The sequence below is a fragment of the Saccoglossus kowalevskii genome, chromosome 10 (assembly GCF_978046115.1).
Source record: "Saccoglossus kowalevskii chromosome 10, keSacKowa6.1, whole genome shotgun sequence".
Classification (NCBI taxonomy): domain Eukaryota; kingdom Metazoa; phylum Hemichordata; class Enteropneusta; family Harrimaniidae; genus Saccoglossus; species Saccoglossus kowalevskii.
In genome coordinates, this window is record NC_140650.1 from 13,372,289 (window position 1) to 13,397,417 (window position 25,129).

The following is a 25,129-nucleotide window of genomic DNA, read 5'->3' on the forward strand; positions in this document are numbered from 1 at the left end:
CTATCACTGTGTCAAAACTAAAGTCGGGGCTAATGCTACGACTCCGGTGCTACGACCACCGTAACATTGTCAGCTGACGGCATTGCGTGGAAATTACGGGTATTTACCGCTGCCGATATCTTACTTTTCTGTGACAAAATGCACACATTTCGAACCCCCGGTTAACTAAAAATAAACGATTATTTTAGAAAATACATCGAAGCACAGTGCCTTGAAGGACTGTGGGCAAAGTAGGCAGCGAGGTGTTGTTTTAAACACCGCAGAAAATCATGCACTCAACGCAGCCATCTTGGTTACCTCAATCAGAATTTCCCCTTGTCACCCAGCATGCATCGATTGCAATGTCGCAACGTGCACTGTGTCGCCTTCGGCGACGGTCTTAGGTACAAGGCACTCTATGAATAAGGTATTTTCAGAGGTCAGGGTTCGTTTTTTATAAGCAGTCTCGTCTGAATAGCCGTAAATAATCAGCGCGAGTCCATTTAATTTAATTTTCTGTTTTGATACTTCGTGTCACTGGAAATTGAATAAGAAAAACTGCAAATAACCGATGTGCAGCAAATCGAAATAAATTTTCATGGCGTACGCTGCATTTGTTTTTCCGGATTTTGCGATGCCGCACTCCTGGAAGAACTGTTTGAAAATTGAACGCGCAACAATAGCGTAAGTCTCAAGTGCAACTTTGTATCAACAAATGTTCGTCTTTTGATACTTATTAGCTGTCAGAGACAAATATCAATTGTCCAGCCCAATGAAAAGTCTGATTCATGTCCTCTGCTCAATTTGCGACTCGAGCATAACAGTTTATCAAAACAAAACAATTTATTCGGCACGCTGTTCACCGATATATAAAAGAGTGTTTTTTTAGGTAGGCACACGGTAAAATGACTACTGTACACCAATAAATCGACACATTTTAGAGACAACTATCTAGCAATGTAAACTTTGCCAATCCTAAAAATAAACAACAGCTTGAATGAGGTGTGAATGAGATCGGTTCGAACCGCAGTTTTTATGCAAATTCGTGCGGTTGTCCTGAACCGCACTGTCTATTGTTTAAACTTCCAAACCGCAAAACTGGGTTTTGTTCGGGCGGTTTAGGGCGGTTTGGGTTTTCGTAGGTTTGACCCGCATGTTTGAATATGAGATCACCCCTAACAGCGAATGCCACTAACTGCAAATGCCACTCACCGCGAAGCTACTAGTAAAATGTAATAAAATAAAATAAACATTTATAACTTTTTTAATTTTAGCCAACAACTTTCTCAAATTACAGACCCAGCTCGCAATCAACTCTTTAACCGTCTGTAGATTCATAACAAATAATATGCACTAATACAAACAAGCTGACTGCTTTTCCAAATAAAAACCACAGCTTTAGGATTTGTGATCAGCTTTAATTAAAATGACAAGCCTGCCATAATGCACAAATAATAATAAAAAAAAAAGCTCTTCCTTATGTTCCATTATGATATACACTGGCATCGTGAGAAGCTTGCAACACAGCTGTATTAATACTGTAAAATACTTTATTTTAGCTGGAATTAATTTTCGCCGATATTGGGTGTTTTGTATGGAATTTATTTTCACTGATTTCTGACTAGTTGAATGTAGAATATAGGAACAACGGCATATTCGCTGAATTTTATTGTCACTAAATCATTTGTTCAGCGAAAATAGCGAAAATAAATTCTAAGCGAAAAGTATTCTACAGTACTTTAATTATGTATACTGTAGAGCTCTATTTGAAGCATAATTTCTATAACAATTCCACCAATATCTCAAGATATTCAATGGTGTATGATGTGATTCCTGTCATGTTGTCAAAAGTTCAATTTGCTCGCATTGACCAGTCACATTGCCAGGATTGTTAATTACACAGTATGGAGTATTGAAAAATGTTTGCACTGCTTTATTACACTGAATTGTGTAAGGACTACTATTTAATGTCTTTATTAAACAAAAAATATAAATATATCAGAAAAATAAAGGAACAAATAGTCATCTAATAAAATATAATAAGGCATGACAGCTACAAACTGAGATAGATTGTTGAACACCTACCTTCTATTTGATCTGGAGATTCTTCTTCTGTTTTGCACAATGAACCACCACTGCCATCAGATCCTTCATCGTTTATCTCGTATTCGTGGTGTGATTTGGCATCATTTATTTGCTCTGAAAGATCCCCAACTTCTGGATCATCATCATAACAGTCATCATTGAAAGCAGCATCGCTGTTGTTTTCCTCCAGTATGTCTTCTTTAACAGTTACATCTTCATCAACTACTTTTCGGGGACCCAGCATTTCTTTTAACTTGGCTATATCTATTTGTGCAGCTGAGATGTTGCTTTTTTTCTTGTCCGTTTTTTCAAAGTTGTCGTTGCTAGGGGAACTCTCATTGGTTGAAGTATTTACAAGAGTTCCAATTTTCTGGAAAAGACCAAAAACTGATGTTGATGGTGTCAGTTCATCTTGACAGCTCTTTTTGGCATTTCGTTCTGAATGGATGTTTTCGTTCTCCATCTTTAGCCGAGCTGCTTTCCCTTGCAAATTATCTTGAAACTTTCTCCTGTTTCTCTCACTGATCGTTAAATTGCTCTCTGAGATGTGTTTGTTTGTTCCTTGTTGATTTGACTTGTCAGAAGCATGCATGTTTCTCCGGCTGTTTATTCTCTTTCTGGCTTCAGGTGATGTCTGTAGTTTTGCTTTGAATTCGTCCTTTCTGTGAGAGGTTATTTTCAAGCTGATATCTCCCCAGCGGCGTTTTGTTGCCAAATGTTGAGCACTATCTGCAGAGGAATATAAAGACATTTATTTATTAAAAATGTGTCTAATATGACACAGTGACCTCGCAGATTGCTTTACAACAAAGACACAACGAACAATTAAATTGTCCCATATGTTGATATTTACGCAATCTGAATCTGTTGTTTACTAGTGTATGTAAACAAACTGCACTGATTGTTACAACATTCATACATTGATATATTAGTTTTCTTATTTTTTCAACTTTTAGATGTTTTTGTTGTTGTTATATTTTGTTATTTTAGTTCATGTAACTTAGTTTCTTTTTGTCTATCAAAAGTTTTTTCATCAGTCTTTGAGTATTATTTAATAAATAAATAAATAAATAAATAAATAAATAAATAAATAAATAAATAAATAAATAAATAAATAAATAAATAAATAAATAAATAAATAAATAAATAAATAAATAAATAAATAAATAAATAAATAAATAAATAAATAAATAAATAAATAAATAAATAAATAAATAAATAAATAAATAAATAAATAAATAAATAAATAAATAAATAAAAATAATAGTGCAACACTTCAGTCAAAACTCAGACTTGTTTGGCATCCCCACACTAAAATTCTCACGGTGCACAGAGATCTCCCTAACTCCCAAAAGTTGGGATAATAAAGTTTACTGTAAATTGTGAACAGTCAGGATGACAACTGTGAAAATTAAAGTGATTTTGCATTGATATTTCATTTGATATTTCTAAAATTTATTATAAAACTGCTAAGGTTAAAGTATATAAAGTGTATTGATGTTAACATTTTCATCACCAGAACGTCTCACACAAATTTTTCTTCACTTTTTTTTCTAAATTTCTTCAATATTTCAGAAAATCAACCCTAATTTTGTAGCCAACAGTTGAAATTTGAGTCAATTTTTAGTTTGTACTCAAAAAATTTGGCTACTTTTGTTCCAATCTTCTGAAGGACAGTGCAGACTATAAGTGTGACTATTTTCTACAACTGGTGGTGAAAAGATTAAACAATGTTATTTATTTATAATTACTAGACTTGTTTATTTTGTAAAAATTTGTTGAACTATAAATTGCGAAAAACAATGGAAGTGGGTCATGAACACCGGAAATGGTAAATAAACTACTTTACGCTATACCATCATTTTGTTGAAAGTTTGAAAGAAAACAAGTCATCTGAAGATGACACAGCCCCAACTTGTAAGATGTGATTATAGTTGGCTATGAATTCTAAAGTTTAAATTTATATGTATAAAATCGGGTAGGAAGATTAAGTTGAAAATCAAAAGTATGTTACACAAAGTTAACAGCCAGGACATCTCTATTAAATTTGGTAAAATTTGCATCAATTTTAACAAAAATTCACAATCAATTGAATATGGAAATTCAATTGAGTCAATATTAAATAGCAAATACATGAACTATTAGTTCACAAGATATTGACAAAAATTCAATATTAATTAAATATTTAAGTTGAAAGTCAATATTGCATAGCACACATCTTATATTGACAGATCAAGTAAGTCTATACCAAGTTTGGTCTCATTCGGACAATTAGCTCACAAGATATTAAGAAAAATTCCCACCAAACTTGTACAAATTATATGAGAACTCAAACATCTATTGCGATTGTATCCAACTGAATGTTGAATATGGAACACTCTATAAATACTAGGTTTCGATATTTGTGATGAGTGTGTTTTAAAACAGGATTTGATACAGCTTTGAATGCTGGGATTTTAGGTTGTCCAGATAAAAAATAAATCTGTTAGATTTTGACACACATAACACATGGATGCCATAATTGCTGATGCCATGGCTCATTTTATTACATATCATATAAAAATTATTTAGCATAATACAAATTTAACATATGGAAAAGCGAACCTATAACGTTTTATTGTCTCTTTAAAGTATACTCAATGTGAGGAATACAGAGACATATACAGTTATCAAACAAGATTTGTTTGTAAAGAGTATATATATCACTTGGGAACTTTATCAAACACAGGTACAGTGCAAAGCATCGACTGTGGTGGTGTAAGCATGGAATATACTACTGTAGTTATCATCACAATAAAATCAACATGAATGTAATATTTCAGGTCTCAAAATTCATGGAGGTCACAATAGAAATTACAATACCTGACTGTCTTGGAGCCCTAAAATTTTCACTACCCAGTTTCAATGGGACATTTTTAACATGGGTGCCCAATAATGAAGTTTAAGCCCAGATGCTCACATGAAAATTACAATGCTCGTTTATTAAATCTGATGTTAGTTTGTAGAGTCATTAATAATATAACCTCTATTTAAATCAAAGATCACACAGTAAGGTGTATGGTGACCATATATTCTCTTTTCCACTGTTTTTTTTTTGAACTATGATTTGCTATGATTTGAGTACATTCACCAGTTACATAGTATCTAACCCCGGTTTAATTAATAAACCAGTGGCAAGAGAAATAGGCAAGATCAGTGCTAAAACAGTATGCAAAATTGTACAGGAGCCAGTCACAATAGGAATCACAATGATCAATAATATAGTATAACGACATTTGAATTATATTAAATAGAAAACAATACTTCAGTATTGTACTGTAATCCACAATTTTGTAGAAATATAATTCTGAAATTACTGATATAGTGAACTATAGAGGGGGTAAATCACCACATTGAATTTCAACTATTTAAAGTACATTGTTGTTACAATCAGAATAGCGCAAATTTGTTATTCAAAGTTTTAAATAGTAACACTTTCCTTGACAATTTATTTGGGTATTGTTATGTAATCCTAATGTTATAACATTACATCTTTTTTTTTTTATGATTGGCTGTTTCAAATTAAAAAAAAAAAAATACTAGAAACTTATGGGTACCTGAACAGGAAATTTTCTAATCTAAGATGGACGCAAAAGTAGGGATAAGTTTGTTTCAATATAAGCTCATGTGAAGTGGGAGAACAACTGCACTTTTTTTAAAAACCAAAGATGAGATTAATTTGAAAAAAACAAAGGAATACATCACATATTTTGCTTATCTAAACAATCAATTATAATTAATACTGATAATTAAAAATAATAATACTGGTTTACTCATTTCACTGGCTATTAAAATTCATAATATGTTATTGAGATAGCAGCAACATCAACTTCCGGGTCATCATCTTAGAATTATTGATATGTTGATGAGAAGATGATTAAATGAAACATGTGAAAATAAAATACCCAAACTTATTTGACGTGGCAATTTCCAAAATAGCATTCAATAAGCAATATTCAGGCAACCATTTTGATTTGAATAGAGGCTAAAAGACACACAACTAAGATTCATAATTCAAAAACTAGTTTATTTTTTTCTCAAATAACCACTGGAAAAAATCTAGAAATTTCTGAATCAAAAATTTGTATTCATGCACATACTTAGCTTACTTGTAAACTTAGGCAGGGGTCATATTCCTTGGGCTTGTTAGTCCAATAAGTGCACTCCCCAACCTGTGAGGGAGGCATCTGTTACTAGAGTCATAGCCGTGGTGAGTGGGTCCAGAGGGACCCCTGCCTGAGGTTGGCAATAGTCGTCCACCATGGCAAGGCATCCCTCATTTGGTCCGAGAGAATTACTCACCTTTCTAGTTCTAGTAAGTGAGCCCGGTGCTGCAACAAGGTGCGCTATACTGGGCAGCAGCGTAACGCGGCTTGGGAAACTACCCTGCGAACCGATGTCATCATTCCGATGATACGTATCAGTTCTCGGGGGGGGGGGGGCACATAGAGAACGCTGACTAGGCGTTCGGCTAGGTCACTTAGTGCTAAGCAACAAGCCTGCTATGGCCGTACCAAGCCCGCCTCCATGTCGAACTCCGTGTCCAGAAACACCAACCGCTGTGTTGGTTGGGGATGGGCCTTCACTTGATTTATTAGGTGAAGTAAATCCTGTGTACTAAGTACGGGTTGATGTGTACCAATGCCCAGGGCAGCAGCAGCACCACCTGTTTCAATACGTATGGAGCTGTGCATAACCTGAAGGGAAGGACCATGAAATTTATGTCATAATGGTTATAAATAACTGTTAATTTATCAAAAATATTGGAAGCAGGGTGTGGGGATTTACTGGACTTTAAGTTTAGTAGAGATGTGTGGGCCAAAGGTCTAAAATTACACCCCACTGTAGACAAGTTATGATTTAGTATAGCCCCTTATAAACTAAACTGTAATGTCTTTAGTTTACCCTGAAACATGATGCATTGTGGTGAATTGATTTAGGGGGAAATGATACTTGAATATGCTGTCAACGCAAAACAAAATTGAGGATGGAGGTTAATAATTTTCAAAAATACAAGCATAGACAATACATGTTCCTGTTCTATATTTAAGGTAGCGGGACTATTATTTGCATACTTGTTTTCATCTTCTAATTGTGACTAAATGACTACAAATAGACCCGGGCAAGTATATATTTTTAGAATCGCCAGACTTCAAGCTTTTCACAAGTGTATTTTGCATGCCCGTATCTGCATTCTACGACGCGTTACTCAATCAAAGGTGAAAAATTACTTTTTCTGTGAAAAAAAAATTACGCATTTATGCTGGTGATAAGAAGTATTTTTTTCACTTTTCCTAGTTGTTCAATAGTCTGGTAAATTGAATGTGTCTGGTTAGTTTTATTCAAGCAACGCGTTTTAAAAAATAGTGTCCTGAATTTCAATTACTGTTTTAGACGCATTGCCCCCAACTCAAACCACAACTCGTTGGTAAATAATCGATGAAATAGTTTGTCTGGACACATTCAAGTTCCTCTCATTGTCACCTTAAAGCTGTGAAAATTTGGTGTTAATCCGACGACAATAAGTATGCGTTATTTTTTGTTAAAGACCTTGTATTTTGAAAAACATAAACTCCTAGAAAACGTCCATGAAGTAACAGCAAAGATTTTCAAGCTTGTTTATCGGCACAATCAATTTGTTTTCCCATCAAGGTCTGTTTTAACATGTGTAGGGGCATCCAAATGTGTAAGGCTATTGGAAACCAAAAAAATAAAGGAATGGGATAGCTATAATTGGATAAAATCGGCATATGAAAACACCAAAATCAATGATTTTTTTCAGTGGCTGTGTGACCTTGTGTCTGACACATTCATATGCAAATGACTAATCTGTGAAACAAACAGGGGCGAAGACAAACCACTCAAATGTTTGGAAACACTCATTAGTGGCGTTCACGTTAGAGATCTCGGCACGTGCTGAGACTCGGGACCGAGTCGGCACATGCCGAAAATTGTGTGTGAACGGTCGGGACCGAGTCGGCACGTGCCGAAAAGAACTCGATCTCGGTCCCGATGGATGCTTGGGAACCAAACTCGGCACATGCCGAGATTTGCTGCCTGAACGCTCGGCATGAGCCGAAATCACGCCCTCGGTGGTAAATTTAAGAAAAACATAAGTTGATTGATACTAGCATGAAATTACGATGACAGGAAATTCGGATATACTAGTAGATGGTCGGATGCTGTAGTAATGAATGCAAGCCGTCATCAGCGACGCATATTTATGTGCTGCTACAACCTCTATTTTCTTGCACATTTTACATTGATGTGAAAAAATAATTATGTTTCGAATCTTCTTTGCCGTTCATGTGCACGATGGCTCGTAATAAACACCATTGCAACAAATGGATATAATTTCACTATAACAATTATTATTATCGTCATATGCGTATCGTTTGGGCCAACAGATCGACGAATGAGAGCGTGATTTCGGCACGAGCCCAGTCGGTCCTAAGTGGGTCCTGAATAACGTGAACACAACTGCTGTAATCCCTCTGCAAACACAACTGATTAAAAATTTCGGCACGTGCCGAGATCCCGTAACGTGAACGTAGTAATTGTGTGTCAGATAGCTACTGATAACACATCCTAACATTGCTTTGTCTTGAGTATATCTTTGAAACTTATAGGCACACAGATTAAACCTGTGTTGTTGATTTTGGAAAACACTACTGAGGCTGCCTTGCTTCCCTTCAGAAAATCTACATTTTAACCAACTTACATGACATTCTATGTTATATTGACTTTATCATATGAAAGTTTATGGTGCATTTCATCAATTAATAAATAAATGTGAAAATCGTAATTTTCAACACAAATAATAGTCTCGCTACCTTAATGTCAAATTTCATTCTATCCAAATATGACATGCAGCTGCAACCCAAAATGCATGCTATAAAGCTGGATTGAAATCAAACTGTTCTTTGTTTAAATCTCAAAAAACAATTTTATAAAGCTGGATTGAAATCAAACTGTTCTTTGTTTAAATCTCAAAAAACAATATAAACCTATATGCATGATCATGACACAATTGCTCAGTTTATCTCTGAATGGTCTCGGACATGTTTAAGTATCAGAATTTAGCAATTTTGATGACCAAAATGGTAATGAAAATTGATGTGAATACATGTATGTAGTCATCAGACGTGGTTCTGTGTGTTAAGTTTGAATGTGATCAGTCAAGGCATGTTTGAGAAATGGCTCAGGGCGCATGTATAGACGGATTAATTAACATCCAAATTAATTAAAAATGGTCACCATTGAATCATATTGAATTGGATCATCAAATGAATGTACATACATGTGGCAAGATGTGTGATGTATGTGTGAAATTTGAACATGATTGAGCCAGACTTGTCAATGAATACAAGTATACATGTAAGTGTAAATCTGTCAGCATTTTTCAAAAGCAATTATTTATAAAATTAATGAATTTTCTTGCCTCTCAGCTGATATTAAATGTACAGTATTGATCTCATAGTGTAAAATTACTCCAGCAATTTTGGGAAAAAATATATTTAGAGGGTTTATACAATATCACCATAAATATATGAGCCAGTTATCCCAAACATGAACTGTACTGAGATTATTCATGTACATTAGTTAATAATATTCCAAACTTTATGAAGATGAATAAAAATTACTTATTATTAGTTAAGTTGGTCAAAGAAGTGTTAACAATGAAGATGAAGATGACAACAAACAGACAATATAACAACTATACCTATACTATTTCATTGTTATTACGGGCAAGATGGAGTTGGAAATAGGCAAAATGCTGTAACAAAATGTGTAATAATAATAACTTTATTGCATCCTTAGAAATACAATATTTCTATCAGTTAATAGCAATAAAGATTAGTTGTGATAACTACTACTACAAAAAGAAAGTTACATGTAATTGTTAATGGGATAAAGCAAGTGTCACATAACAAATGGCATTTTCATTCCTTGATTGAAATGAGTTATGAATATAGTTGCCAATCTTTTTTATTATTACATCATCTTTTGAAGTCATCACGAAATTAAATTTCTGGAGATCATCCTGTGTTTCTTGTGGAAATGTAAGTAAAATGATGATGCTCAATGGGTAAAACAAACCATGTACCAAAAATAGTTCAGATACAATGTAACGTCCGTTTTCAAGAAAGAAAAAAAAATCAAATCAAATTTTTTATAATTCTTACCTTTTTCATTATAAGCCAGCCTTTTTTGTTTATCTTTGGCAGGCATCTTCTTCGCCTTCTTAAGAGACCTCTCACATTGTTGCAGAAATTCTGGAGTCACTCTCACAGGAGACTTGTTAGAAACTTTATTGAGTGCAACTACTGGTAATGGGCTGCTTTTACCAGAGATCGTTGTGACCGATTTCTGCAACATCAAATTGGGTTGCTCGATAATATACGAGCCAAATTTCTCCTTAACACTGCCTCCTTCATCGACTTCCTCATTATCAGAGATTAAGCAAATAAGTGATTCAGTTTGCAAGCAATCTACATTTTGCGCCGCTAACTCCAAAATATCGCTGTAGCTTGGCTGCTTCTTGTAAAAGGGCCTCGTTTTTTTGGCAGTGTCTGTATGTTTCTGATGTTTTGAGTGTGAACTTGGTACACACGCAGGTTGAAAAGCACTGGTGCTTCCTTGGAACTCCTTTGTTCTGTCTTCCGAATATTGCAGTGAAGTTCTCCTTCCAGACATAGCTTTGTGCTTTAAATCAACAGGAGTTAAACTTGTTGAAGAATTGCTGGTGGTTTGGTTAGAAATCAAAGAATCATTTGGCATTTTATGTTGTTGAATGTCTTTGGTTTTCAGATTTACAGCCACAGACTGCGTTTCAGCTGGATTTTTACTATAAAGTTCAGTCTCTTCCAATCTGATCGAAGCTGATGGAGACAACAAAATCTTGTCTCTTTTGAGGTTATCACTTTCAAGTAAAGTTTTTCTGGTCATCAGAACAGGAATTGGCTTTTTCACCTTTACATCCGATGAGACAACCAGATGAGGTGAAAATGCATTGTCAATCACTGAGAATGATGCACTTTGTTCCACTCCCGTTTGCTTCCCATCAATAACATCAAGATGTTTCATATCATTTCCACATACAGACTTATATTTCAGACTCTCGCTACTTTTCCTTCTACCAAGTGGACTATCAGTATTGTGAGAGGCTTTTTTGGGGGGACTAGCCTTTATAGCTTCAGCAATATTTCTGACCAATCCTGGTGATTTTGGCATGGTATAACCTGGCGCTTTAGTCCTTGGAGATTTTCCTTTGGGAGATCTATCTTCCATATGTACATAGGGTAGCTTAGGAGGGGTACTTTGCCAACTTTCTGTTTCATCACAATGGTTTTCTTCATCATGAGAATTATTCCTAAAAAAATTGGAGATACATTGGTCTCTGAAAAAATATAAACAGAAAACAAATCATTATTTATTTATTTTTAAACCATAGCTTCACAGTCCCTGGGACTCCACCAGTCTGTCATGAAATATGATAACTAATATGAATTCCTGCCCATTAAGTTAATAAGTATTAATGTATTAAGCAAAGCTGTTAATATAGTGACATTACTGTCTTTTCAGGACAAACAATGGTGTATATAACACGTTTGCACAAAGGAAAATCAAAGAAAGTTTAGAAAGAACTCCTGAGTGCTGAGAGTATTGGAGACACATTTATTATTAATTCAAAATTACTTGTACTTGAGGTATTTATGGAAAAAGCTGAAAACTGCCTAATTATGCAAATCAGATAATTTATATGCACGGATTTGTAAAATTAATAAAGTCTGCACAATGTCACAGACCATCTACGTATCAAGTTTCATTGAAATGTGATTAGAACAAAAAAATTATGAATTATTATGCAATTCAGGTAATTCGTATGCATGGATATTAACCGAAGAACTATCACACTGAAAGGTGAATATACTGGTCAAGTTTCGACCGACAGTTGTAAATATTGTACGTGTAAAGACCCTTGTTTCGCTGATTACAGATTACTGGTTATCTATAATTAGCAAAACGAACCATTTACTAATTAAAATAATCCCGTTGTTTTCGGCAAATGTTTTATGTTTATACACGACTGAAAGGTGAATATAAATATTTTGTAAACATTGTGCGTATAAACCCATGATTACAGTTTAATTTTCATTATGTATGTTATCCCGTTTCGTTTCGTTTCGTCGATTACAATAAGCTCTTGACTACATTTTGTATATATCTGTACATCTTGCTGCAAGAAATAGCTACACCAAATGCTGCTTCGTATCAATTCAACATATCATCAGAAAGACAATTTCCATGAATTGTGGAGACAAATACTTGATTAAAACAACTGACCCTTTTGTTGTGACTGCTTTCTTCGTCCTCGCGATCGGCGACCATCCGTCATTCCGGGCCGCCATTACGCGCGTTAGTTGCCGGGGTTATTTAACTGCTCATCAAGGAGGATGACTGAGTCATACACCTAGAGTTGGCAGATTAGTTGAACCGATCACGGCACAATTAATTCACAAAATTTAACTTGAATGCTAGCTTTCATTATCCTTTAACGAAATTCTTCGTTGGTCGACGGACATATTTCAGAACAGCTGTAGAGGAAGACCACGCAAACACACACACTCGTAAAAATAATTAATTTCACATTCACAACTAGGATTCACAATGCATTATTTTTATTGTGTTTCAATTCTTTTCCAGGTAGTCTATTATGAAACAGATATGTGGGAAGGTTGATTTTGACATGATAAGATAAGTAGTGACACAAAAGATTGAGTCTGAACAAGATTTATAAACTGTTTGATCTTCTAAATGCAAGAATTCGAAATCGAATCTGTTATTAACATGAAGCTGATTCGTATTTGAGTCGGCATTTCGTAAGACAGTTTTTTTTCATACCCCTCGGCACACAACAACATACAACGTTTGCTATGTCGGATGTGGATATTTTGGTGTGGACTCTCGTTGGTGCAGCGATATTCATCACTGTTATATTAGTGTATGTGAGCCAGTCTACTAGTCGAGATGAAGACGACAGTAAGTACAGTACATTCATTCTTACCGTAAATATTAATAAAGTGAGATCCGTATGGATGCGTTTTAATATTGTAATTTCATTTAGATAAAATCTGAGAACATTTTTATCAACATACTGATAATAACCGGAGAATTTTTAAAAACCCGGTAACCTATCGTTCATCGGTCTAAGTACCTGTGGTACCATTATCCACTGTGGTACCATTATCCACTGTCAGTTGCTATCACACACACACACACACACACACACACACACACACACACACACACACACCGATTTTCACCGCTACACACTAAAACACAAGTTCTAAAATTTACACGCCACTAAATCTTTCTCTCACCTTGAAATCATCATGAACCTACAAACATCAGGATGAACAGCTTCCTTTCATTTTTTGTTAATGTCATTGTTCACCATATTTGCTTTGTAAATGATGAGGAACTTGTATATCAGATTAATCTGATTATGGTGTTTGCTTTGTCACCTATGATTTGCTTCTGAAGTGTGTTTGGAATAAAACAATAACATTGTGTTTGAAATCCAGAATATGTCAAATAGAAATTTATTTAAAGTGCCTGTGAAATGGCTGCTATTTTTATGCCTAAAATTATCCATTGTTACATAAATATTATTAATTTTTATGTTTCTAAGCATGAATTATTTTTTTAAGTGAAAAAATGTGTTTTAAACTCAATCTACGGCAACTTTATTTTTGTGTATTTTAAAACGAGGCTCCTCTTTTGCTGCTTATTTGCATACTGAAATTCCCCTTGTGATGTCAGAAGGGGAAGTCGCATGGCAGCTTGCATTGCCGATACGTGTAAATAAGGCAAATTTCTTGTGCAGTTTTCTCGTCTTTGACTAAATTTTCATTAATGTACTTGTTCGTCGAGGAGGAATGGACCATAATGAACACATAGTATCAATTTTTTTTTCATGGGGTTGAGTTAGATGCGAAATATGTCCGTTCCGGTGTAGCTGGTCACCGTGATCGTCACCGGCGCACGTTTGTACACTGTCGCTGGACAAAATAGGTTACTAGGCACATCACATCACTACACTGTTTTATTTCATCGATCGTCTGAGTAAAACTTTCAAAATTAAAATAAAAGAGGACATATTTTGACATTCTAAACATTAGACTATAGTGATCACTATAAAATAATTAAAAAAATGACAAAGCACAGTTACTAAATAAATGACAGCCTCGTGGAAATAAATTGAAATTTTGTTGAAATAGGTGAACGCGCCGGGTTACGACGAGGGCAAGTGCGTTAAAAGCGGCGTTTAATTGGATAACAAAAATAATCGAGATCGACACACTTACAGATGAATTCAGAGTGGATTCGAGTTAGCGTGATCCATGGCGAGATTGTCATAATTATAACATCATATTAAAACTTTATTTAGTGGAAACACATTGACCAAGCCTGGATTCTAATATTTTATAAATTATTACACAGATCAAGCTGCATGCATGGAGGTAAAAAAAAAAACAGGTGTGAATTCGACATTCAACACCAATCACCAAACAATTCAGAAACTTTTAGCCTTCGAAAATGAAAACAATTAGCAGTGTGTAAGGGCTGTGTAATTTCCTGTTTGTCTGACGCTTCGTTTTCGTGTCACTGTCAAAATTATTGCTACTCTTTACATAACAGGGACTAAATGGTCTCTATAAAACGATAATCAAGATCGCAAAAAAAGTCAACTCATTTGAAACACTTGCCGTCTCTCTCTCTCTTCTGAAATTCGCCTTGGTGATCATGGTCCGGAATCTCTTTCTTTCAAAAGTGTTGCGCCAGGTTTATGTTGTCGGCGTTTCTCTTTAAACCTAGTTGTTTTTTTCATGGACGAGGACAGTTTTTCCAAAAAAAAAGAAGCTGTGGTTAAGTGGCTTTCGTCCACTGATGTCGCACTTTCGGATCGATTAGAAACGTGTGAATACTTACACTATGACTATACGTTTCACTGCAACTGCCCATAACACAACATCTAAAAACTCTCTCTCAAAAAAAAAAAAAAATAGACAAAACATAAGAAAAAAACACCGACCGAAAAATGTATATCGTTTAAAAGTATACTGAATGATCAGTGTTATTACGGCTCAGGGGTATGACTTCCTCTCACATTTTGGCATTTGGTGGCGCACTTTCGGCGAGAGTCGGAAATCCGGAAACAGTCGACCGTTTCAGGATAGGTGGGCGTGGCTACAACACGAGAAATATCCCAAATTTACTTGGATACGAGTAATCATTTTCAGCAAAAAAATCAATAACTGCCCATTTCAGTGGGACACAGATCTAAAATGGGAAACGTGAGGGTGGGCATTGCACAGGCACTTTAATGACCAATTTTTTTGGTAAATTACCATTTTTAAACCAAATATGAAGGTTGAAAAATGTCTTGATTCACAGTGAAAAGATAGCCACTGTAAACCACAACCACTACACAAGACTGTATTAAAGATTTTTAAATCACGAAAGCTGTTCAATAGAAAAGAGTATTCATGACTCTCGCCGAAAGTGCGCCACCAAATGCTAAAATATGAGAGGAAGCCATACCTCTGGGCCGTACTTTATATCATTGATACTAATGTGTTCATTATGGTCCATTCTTCCACGACGAACAAGTACATAAGTGGCAATTTAATCAAAGATGAGAAAACAGCACAAGAAATTCGCCTTATTTATATGTATCGGCAATGCAAGCTACCCAGCAACTTCCCCTTCTGATGTCACAAGGCGAATTTCTGTATGCAAATGAGAAGCTAATGAGGAGCCTCGTTTTAAAATACACAAAAATAAAGTTGCCGTAGACTGAGTTTAAAACGCATTTTTTCACTTAAAAAAATAATTTATGCTTAGAAACATAAAAATTAATAAAATTTATGTATGAATGGATAATTTTAGGCGTGAAAATAGCAGCCATTTCACAGGCACTTTAAACAACATTAGAAAATACATGAGATTATGAAAACAGTTGTTCTCGCATATAATACTTCAAAAAGAAATTAAAAGTAATAACAACACTTTATGCAATTCATCTTCATAGCATTCCAACAACACACAACAAACACTTGATTTTAACTTATTATATTTTATTTACTTTTTAGCTCCGCTGTCGACTTTGTCGAGCGGAGCTTATCATATGAGTGATTGTCCGTCGTCGTCTGTGTCAATGTTTTACTTTTTCAACTTCTTCTTGAAAACTACAAGCCTGAATGCTTTGATACTTGGTGTATATGTACCTTGGGTAGACCTCTCTTAGATTTGTTCATTTCATGTTGATATCTTCAATTCTCTAATTTTGTTGAATATTTTTGTCATTTTTGGTAAAAAGTGATATTTTCGACTTCTTGTTAAAAACCGCAAGTGCAATTGCTTTGATATTACACATATGGGTACTACATGTGGATCTCTCTCAGACTTGTTCATTTTGTAATGATATCTTTAATTCTCTAATTTTGGTGAATATTTTTGTCATTTTTGGTAAAAAGTGATATTTCCGATTGCTTTGATACTATACATATTGTTCATTTTCTAATGATGTCTTCAGTTCTTTAATTGAAATGTGCATTGCTTGTTTAAATTCTTCTTACTAACTATTCATTAATATTCCTATTGCTATAAAATGAAAGAAATGTGTATTTCTAATGTAATATGACATCACTAAGCATTACATCATGTGATTAATTATTCATGAAGTCAGATAACATCACTAAGCATTACATCATGTGATTAATTATTCATGAAGTCAGATAACATCACTAAGCATTACATCAATTGATTAATTATTCATGAAGTCAGATGACATCACTAAGCATTACATCATGTGATTAATTATTCATGAAATTAGATGACATCACTGAGCATTATATCATGTGATTAATTATTCATAAAGTCAGATGACATCACTAAGCATTACATCATTTGATTAATTATTCATAAAGTCAGATGACATCACTAAGCATTATATCATGTGATTTATTATTCATGGATTCAGATGACATCACTAAGCATTACATCATTTGATTAATTATTCATGAAGTCAGATGACATCACTAAGCATTACATCATGTGATTAATTATTCATGGAGTCAGATGACATCACTAAGCATTACATCATGTGATTTATTATTCATGGATTCAGATGACATCATTAAGCATTACATCATTTGATTAATTATTCATGAAGTCAGATGACAGCACTAAGTATTATGTTATGTGATTATTCATGAAGACGTTTAATTCAAACTAATGAATAAGTGTACAAAAACAGTGATAGACATGTAACTGTTGTGGCATTGAAATAATTTAGCAAGGCCTTTGTTCAGGCAATACACTTCCTTGTGACCACAGTTTTTGGTGATTTCATTACCACAATTATCTTTTGCAAGAAACACAGCAGTTACTATAAAATACTTCATTTTAGCTGGAATTAATTTTTGCTGACAAGACTTTTTAGCTTTTTCTCATGAAGTTTATTTTCTCTGTTTTTTGATGAGTAGAATGTAAAGTATAGGAAAAATTATTTTTACAGGATTTTAGTTTCACTGAGTCATCCCTTCAGCAAGAATGACTTTGAAGTAAAAAAAAAGTATTTTACTGTACATATTTCCTAGTGGTGAAAATTAAGCGGTACAATACATCAGTACTATGCATCATCGTGATTGGAATTCCAGTTTATGGACAATAAACTATGATGAGAAATTCAATGTTTCAGCATTTCTGTGATGACTGCTGTAATTTTTAGTATTTCTTATTTTTGCAGCAGAAAAGAAAGCCAAGAAAAGACCAAAAGAGAAACCTGCACGAGTTCAGGATGCTGGTCCTGTGCGTGCTAGAAACAGACGGAGAACGGCAATGGATAGGATAAGAAGACGAGCCATGCAAGAAGAGGGTGAGGATGATGAATGTAAGTGATAGTATAATAGGATCTTCTTCTAAATGCCCCTAAAATACCTTGAACAGACTTTTATACGGATACATACTACCATGTAGTGAAACATTCTTCTTAGCTCCGCTGATGACTTTGTTTAGCAGAACTTATACGAGTGATTGTTTGTCATCCATTGTCCATGTTAAATATTTACCGGTACTTTTTCGACTTCTTGAAAACTACAAGCCTGATTGCTTTGATATGTTGTGTATTTGTATTTTGGGTAGACCACACTTAGATTTGTTCATTTCCTGATGATATCTTCAATTCTCTAATTTTGATTAATATTTTAGACTTTTTGTTAAAAGCTGATTGTTAAATACTAAACATATATATACCTCAGGTGGATCTCTTTTAGATTTGTTCATTTCGTGATGATATCTTCAATTCTCTAATTTTGATGAATATTTTAGACTTTTTGTTAAAAAACGCCTAAAAAGTCTTTTCAGCAAAAATTAATTTCAGCTAAAATAAAATATTCTACAGTATACATCATCTGACTTAGATATAGGTAAATACACTAGTATTTAAAGGATTATCTTAAGGAATATGTCATATCCATGACCCCTTCACACATCCTGGTACTGGGGAGGCCTTTAGTAACTCCTACCATGTTTGTTTATTTATTATTTGTTTACTCTTACTTCTTATGTCTATCTCACCAATAAAATATACTCTGATATTAGGCTAGCAGCAAAGGGTTAGATTTTATTGCACAATACCAGAAAATTAACAAACCCACATGTCTGCGGCAGGTAGAAACAAATTTCCAACATCCTATACTAATACTTTGTATCTGTGAGCAAGTTGGAAAATTACAATTCTGCAGGATCCAAGAAGAAAAAAAAAATGTCACCAAAGTTTTGATGTAATATTTAGTCTGGTAAAAAGAATCAATATTTTAAATTGTTGCTATGGTTTAATTCACACAGATGAAGATTATGATGAAGAAGAGACAGAAGATCCTATATTACAGGAACTTGTAGATCAACAGAGTGGCAAAATAGGCAAGAAAAAAATGGAGAAGTTGGAGAAAAAAGCTCAGAAGCGTGAAATGAGAGAGGTTAGATACAGATATATACCATCATTTCGAAGGTCTTTTGAACAATAATGTTGTTACATTAGTATAACATGTTTCTGTCAGTGTTGTTTTGAATGTAATATCACAGATGTTCATAGCAGTGTAGTCGGATGCACTAAATAAAAAATGGAATATCATTAATGCGATCGTCTCACACACAAGTTTTGCTCGAGATAACATGTTGCAAGATGTCAGCTCAACGTAAAAATGTGAACTTGAAGAAACTGGCATTGCTGGAATGTTCGAAAAACAGAATGACTGTTGACAATGATATGGTTTTAGAAGAAACTCATGGAGCAGCTGTGCTGTCGGGGAAAATGTGAAGAACTTGATAACCAACTCATTCATGGTCTTGCTGAACAAATCTTGAGATGTTGACCAGAGGACTGCCCACAGAAATACAATACCTGGTATTCCTAGATTCTGACTGGCTGATTGATGAACATCATGCACCTAAAGATGTGACAAGTTTACTACATTGTCTATTGCACAAAACCATAGTGTCAAGTTAAACTTGCAATAACTCTGATTTTTACTAAATTAACAAACTGTTTTTGAGTAGATGCAATAATTCTTGTACCTTGAGAGTCCGAGAATCAGAAGTTGTAGTAGATTTTTTATAAATTTTTTATGAAGGTATTGTGTATATCCCTGTGATCTTTGCTGTGACTATGAGAGCTGTAGAAGAAGATATAGAACTGCATACCATGTCTTGGTTCAGTGTGTTTCTAATTTCAAAATCCTGCTGCAGCGGATACTGTGTAAATACAGAAAATCTTAGAATATACTGGCAAGTTATTTTAGCTAAATTAGCTAATCCGCAATTTTGCTAAATTAAGATGTCGCTAATAAAGTTATATTATCACAGTAAGATTGTTGACACTTCAGGTATCGAAATTAAGATTCAGTTAATTCATGCATGGAGTCGAATTTGCTAAAATGGCATGTAGCTATTTCAAAGTGTTTTACAGTATTTGGTTTCATGTTTAGTGTTTGTCTTAAATACAAACACTGGCTGAATTTATATCTCTTTCAATAATAGAAGACATATCCTACAGTAATGTATATTGCCACCATTCATAAAGTCAATATAAAAATTGAGATAAATTTGAAAGATGAAAAATGCCAGTTTAGTAAAACAGGAATCGGTTTTAATAGTATCATTGTTTAATACAGAGCATTTCAATTTTGTGTAATACCATGTGAAAACAGATGACATTTAATTTGTTAAAGATAAGCTGTGGCTCAAATGTACTTAATGAAATGTAAAAGAAATAATAAACTAATAATATAATAAAATATAATTATGAGTTCATATTCTTTCAACTTATTTAATTTACTGATTTGATTGTCAAAATAATACACTGGGGCAAGTAGATGTTACCTAGTGTCACACTGTTCACACGTATTTATGTGTTATCTATTAAGAATATACAAGTATTAAATATGTCTTGCTTTTATTTATTTATTTATTTTATGTTATGAGTTATGAAATTATTTAACTTCTGCCTTAGCATGAATTGCAAGAACGAGAAGAAAGAAAGGAACGACAAGCGATGTTAGAAGAGCTACGCAAAAGAGAAGAAGAAAAACGAGAACAGGAAGAAAAGAGATTGGTAGGATGTTTCTGAATTGTTCAGTTATGTATAAGGAAGGCACTTGTTTGATTTCACACCAATTGTACTATGCTTTTAATTTTCGTTCAGACATTACCAAATACTATTCATGTCAGTTGTGTGAATTCATCTGAGATTTTTCATATATTATGATGGTTTATACAAGTCAAATAATTCTGTGATTTGAATAATAAATTGCCGACTATGGGTCATTTTTTAATAAAAGAATATTGATTTCTAATACTTGAATTTGTTGTTTCATTTTTTTAGGAAGAAGAAGAGAGATTACGAAAAGAGGAGCAAGAGAGACGGGAACACGAGGAGTATTTGAAAATGAAAGAGATGTTTACAGTTGAAGATGAGGGACATGAACACGTACTTACAGAGTCTGAGGTAATTTTGAAAAAAAAAATGATTCTCGGAATCACACATTTTGATTTCAAAGTCTCATGTTTAAAATGTTAGTGGTTGGATAGCCACTTGTCAGACGGGTCAATATTTGCTGCTGATCTAAGTTATTTCAGCTTTGACTTTGAATTTATTACCAGTAGAGCTTCTTTGTGCTTTTTATTTAGAATGATTTCATTTTCTAAGTGGGATTTTTTTTATTTCAGTCCCAGTCTCTGCTGAAAGAGTTCATTGATTACATCAAGAATAAAAAAGTTGTAATATTAGAAGAACTAGGTGCACAATTTAACCTTAGAACACAGGTAATGACTTTTACAATATTTGTTCTATTAGTAACATATATACTCAATATAGACTGTACTACTTACAAATATTGCTGCATCCTTATTATTTTTTGTATCTTTGCCTTCCTTCAATTATGTCAAGAAGACATGACATTCGTTCATTGATAAAAACATTTCGGAGCACATTACGATAAAATTAGAGCAGAGCCTCGTTATGGGGATGCTTTTGTTCAAGTCTCTATGCACCTATATATATGACTGCAAAGAATTTTAGTTTACATGATCAGGTGACATCTTAGAAAAGAAAATTTCAACTGCGTTTCGCATTTTCTCGGGATTGAGCCAGCAATGGAAGGGAGGAAGTTAATAATGTACATAAGACCAAAAGAAATAAACAATTGTGGCATCGTGGAAATCAGAATTTGTATGGCTAATTACGGACTGGGTAAGCAGGTGGTTTACTGTGAAATATGCCAAGCTGCCTATGGTCCTTCTCACAGCAAAAATCATAAATAAAATTCAAACAATGTTGATCAGCATCTAAAACAATGTGGATCAGAATCTAAAACAATGTTGATCAGAATCTAAAACAACGTTGATCAGAATTCAAACAAGGTTAATCAGAATCTAAAACAATGTTGATCAGAATCTAAAACAATGTTGATCAGAATCTAAAACAATGTTGATCAGAATCTAAAACAATGTTGATCAGAATCTAAAACAATGTTGATCAGAATCTAAAACAATGTTGATCAGAATCTAAAACAATGTTGATCAGAATTCAAACAATGTTGATCAGAATCTAAAACAACGTTGATCAGAATCTAAAACAATGTTGATCAGAATCTCAAACAATGTTGATCAGAATTCAAACAAGGTTAATCAGAATCTAAAACAATGTTGATCAGAATCTAAAACAATGTGGATCAGAATCTAAAACAATATTGATCAGAATCTAAAACAATGTTGATCAGAATTCAAACAAGGTTAATCAGAATGTAAAACAATGTTGATCAGAATCTAAAACAATGTTGATCAGAATTCAAACAAGGTTAATCAGAATGTAAAACAATGTTGATCAGAATCTAAAACAATGTTGATCAGAATTCAAACAATGTTGATCAGAATCTAAAACAACGTTGATTAGAATCTAAAACAATGTTGATCAGAATCTAAAACAATGTTGATCAGAATTCAAACAAGGTTAATCAGAATCTAAAACAATGTTGATCAGAATCTAAAACAATGTTGATCAAAATCTCAAACAATGTTGATCAGAATCTAAAACAACGTTGATCAGAATCTAAAACAATGTTGATCAGAATCTAAAACAATGTTGATCAGAATCTAAAACAATGTTGATCAGAATCTCAAACAATGTTGATCAGAATCTAAAACAATGTTGATCAGAATCTAAAACAATGTTGATCAGAATCTAAAACAATGTTGATCAGAATCTAAAACAATATTGATCAGAATCTAAAACAATATTGATCAGAATCTAAAACAATGTTGATCAGAATCTAAACCAATGTTGATCAGAATCTAAAACAATGTTGATCAGAATTCAAACAAGGTTCATCAGAATCTAAAACAATGTTGATCAAAATCTAAAACAATGTTGATCAGAATCTAAAGCAATGTTGAGCAGAATTTAAAACAATGTTGATCAGAATCTAAAACAATGTTGAGCAGAATTTAAAACAATGTTGATCAGAATCTAAAACAATGTTGAGCAGAATTTAAAACAATGTTGATCAGAATTCAAACAACATTGATCAGAATTCAAACAACGTTGATCAGAATCTAAAACAACGTGGATCAGAATCTAAAACAATATTGATCAGAATCTAAAACAATATTGATCAGAATCTAAAACAATGTTGATCAGAATCTAAAACAATGTTGATCAGAATCTAAAACAATGTTGATCAGAATCTAAAACAATGTTGATCAGAATTCAAACAATGTTGATCAGAATTCAAACAATGTTGATCAGAATTCAAACAATGTTGATCAGAATCTGAAACAATGTTGATCAGAATCTGAAACAATGTTGATCAGAATCTGAAACAATGTTGATCAGAATCTGAAACAATGTTGATCAGAATCTGAAACAATGTTGATCAGAATCTGAAACAATGTTGATCAGAATCTGAAACAATGTTGATCAGAATCTGAAACAATGTTGATCAGAATCTGAAACAATGTTGATCAGAATTCAAACAATGTTGATCAGAATCTAAAACAATGCTGATCAGAATCTAAAACAATGTTGATCAGAATCTAAAACAATGTTGATCAGAATCTAAAACAATGTTGATCAGAATCTAAAACAATGTTTATCAGAATCTAAAACAATGTTTATCAGAATCTAAAACAATGTTTATCAGAATCTAAAACAATGTTTATCAGAATCTAAAACAATGTTTATCAGAATCTAAAACAATGTTCATCAGAATCTAAAACAATGTTCATCAGAATCTAAAACAATGTTCATCAGAATCTAAAACAATGTTCATCAGAATCTAAAACAATGTTCATCAGAATCTAAAACAATGTTCATCAGAATCTAAAACAATGTTCATCAGAATCTAAAACAATGTTCATCAGAATCTAAAACAATGTTCATCAGAATCTAAAACAATGTTCATCAGAATCTAAAACAATGTTTATCAGAATCTAAAACAATGTTTATCAGAATTCAAACAATGTTGATCAGAATTCAAACAATGTTGATCAGAATCTAAAACAATGCTTATCAGAATCTAAAACAATGCTTATCAGAATCTAAAACAATGTTTATCAGAATGTAAAACAATGTTGATCAGAATTCAAACAATGTTGATCAGAATTCAAACAATGTTGATCAGAATTCAAACAATGTTGATCAGAATCTAAAATAATGTTGATCAGAATCTAAAATAATGTTTATCAGAATTTAAAACAATGTTGATCAGAATTCAAACAATGTTGATCAGAATCTAAAACAATGTTGATCAGAATCTAAAACATTTTGAATGTTGTTAAAATTATACAAAATGTTGATTCAGTGTGTGAATTGAAAGTGTCCTGGGAAAATAATTGTGAACCAATATTGAAGAGTAGAAATATTATATGATGATCAAAAACTTTTTGTTCAGTTTTACAAGATAATTAATTACATGTCATTTACAGGAGGCCATTAATCGTGTTCAAGATCTGCAAGCTGACGGCAGTCTGAGTGGTGTAATGGATGACAGGGGGAAATTTATTTATATATCAGAAGAAGAGATGCAATCAGTAGCAAAGTTCATCAAACAGAGGGGCAGAGTTTCAATCAGTGAATTGGCAGATCATAGTAATATGTTGATTAATTTGCAGTCAAACATTGAGGTTGCATCATAATTTGTCTTTTTTTTTGATAGTGAAATTACACGTGAATAAAGTAAATCTGAGTCTCTATGAGTTTGTTTTTTCCATTTTTGTTTTATGAATGTATGTACATTAGGTTTTGTTTTGTTATGTCTACCATTGAGAGTATAAACCTACTTTTTTTCATTGAGATTTGAATGAAACTTTCTGAGATTGAGTACATCAGGAAAATCATTAGTTTAAAGCATTATATTTCTATCACTGAGTTAGTTGGTAAATGCATTTTGGAAAAAACAAA

The 25,129-nt window shown here is 33.3% G+C and overlaps 2 protein-coding genes across 3 annotated transcripts in view; one reads left to right on the plus strand and one right to left on the minus strand.

The window, feature by feature from the left end:
• Nucleotides 1-12,730, minus strand: part of LOC100370605 (uncharacterized) — a 64,864-nt gene extending 52,134 nt beyond the window's left edge. The window contains exons 1-3 of the mRNA XM_085504268.1: nucleotides 12,451-12,730; nucleotides 10,290-11,503; nucleotides 2,065-2,793 (exon numbers count right to left, since the gene is read on the minus strand). Coding sequence (XP_085360394.1) covers nucleotides 2,065-2,793; nucleotides 10,290-11,503; nucleotides 12,451-12,515 — 2,008 coding nt within the window. The 5' untranslated portion in view covers nucleotides 12,516-12,730. The remainder of the gene's footprint in view (nucleotides 1-2,064; nucleotides 2,794-10,289; nucleotides 11,504-12,450) is intronic.
• A 208-nt stretch (nucleotides 12,731-12,938) lies between these two features.
• LOC100370458 (uncharacterized) lies at nucleotides 12,939-24,921 on the plus strand. Of its 2 annotated transcripts, none has more exons than XM_002734642.3 (7): nucleotides 12,939-13,146; nucleotides 17,921-18,064; nucleotides 19,021-19,151; nucleotides 20,684-20,785; nucleotides 21,056-21,178; nucleotides 21,400-21,495; nucleotides 24,655-24,921. In XM_002734642.3, the coding sequence occupies exons 1-7, from the start codon at nucleotides 13,041-13,043 to the stop codon at nucleotides 24,862-24,864; spliced, it is 912 nt and encodes a 303-aa protein (XP_002734688.1). In that variant the 5' UTR covers nucleotides 12,939-13,040; the 3' UTR covers nucleotides 24,865-24,921. The 2 variants fall into 2 exon arrangements, with proteins under 2 accessions (XP_002734688.1, XP_006816412.1); XM_006816349.3 differs by having other exon boundaries at nucleotides 17,924-18,064.
• Nucleotides 24,922-25,129: the final 208 nt, after the last annotated feature.

Bases quoted from the DNA above. Each gene is read 5' to 3' on its own strand.
- LOC100370458 (XM_002734642.3), top strand. From the start codon at position 13,041: ATGTCGGATGTGGATATTTTGGTGTGGACTCTCGTTGGTGCAGCGATA. The intron at 13,147-17,920 runs GTAAGTACAGTA...TTATTTTTGCAG, and splicing joins TAGTCGAGATGAAGACGACA to CAGAAAAGAAAGCCAAGAAA. The intron at 21,496-24,654 runs GTAATGACTTTT...TGTCATTTACAG, and splicing joins AATTTAACCTTAGAACACAG to GAGGCCATTAATCGTGTTCA.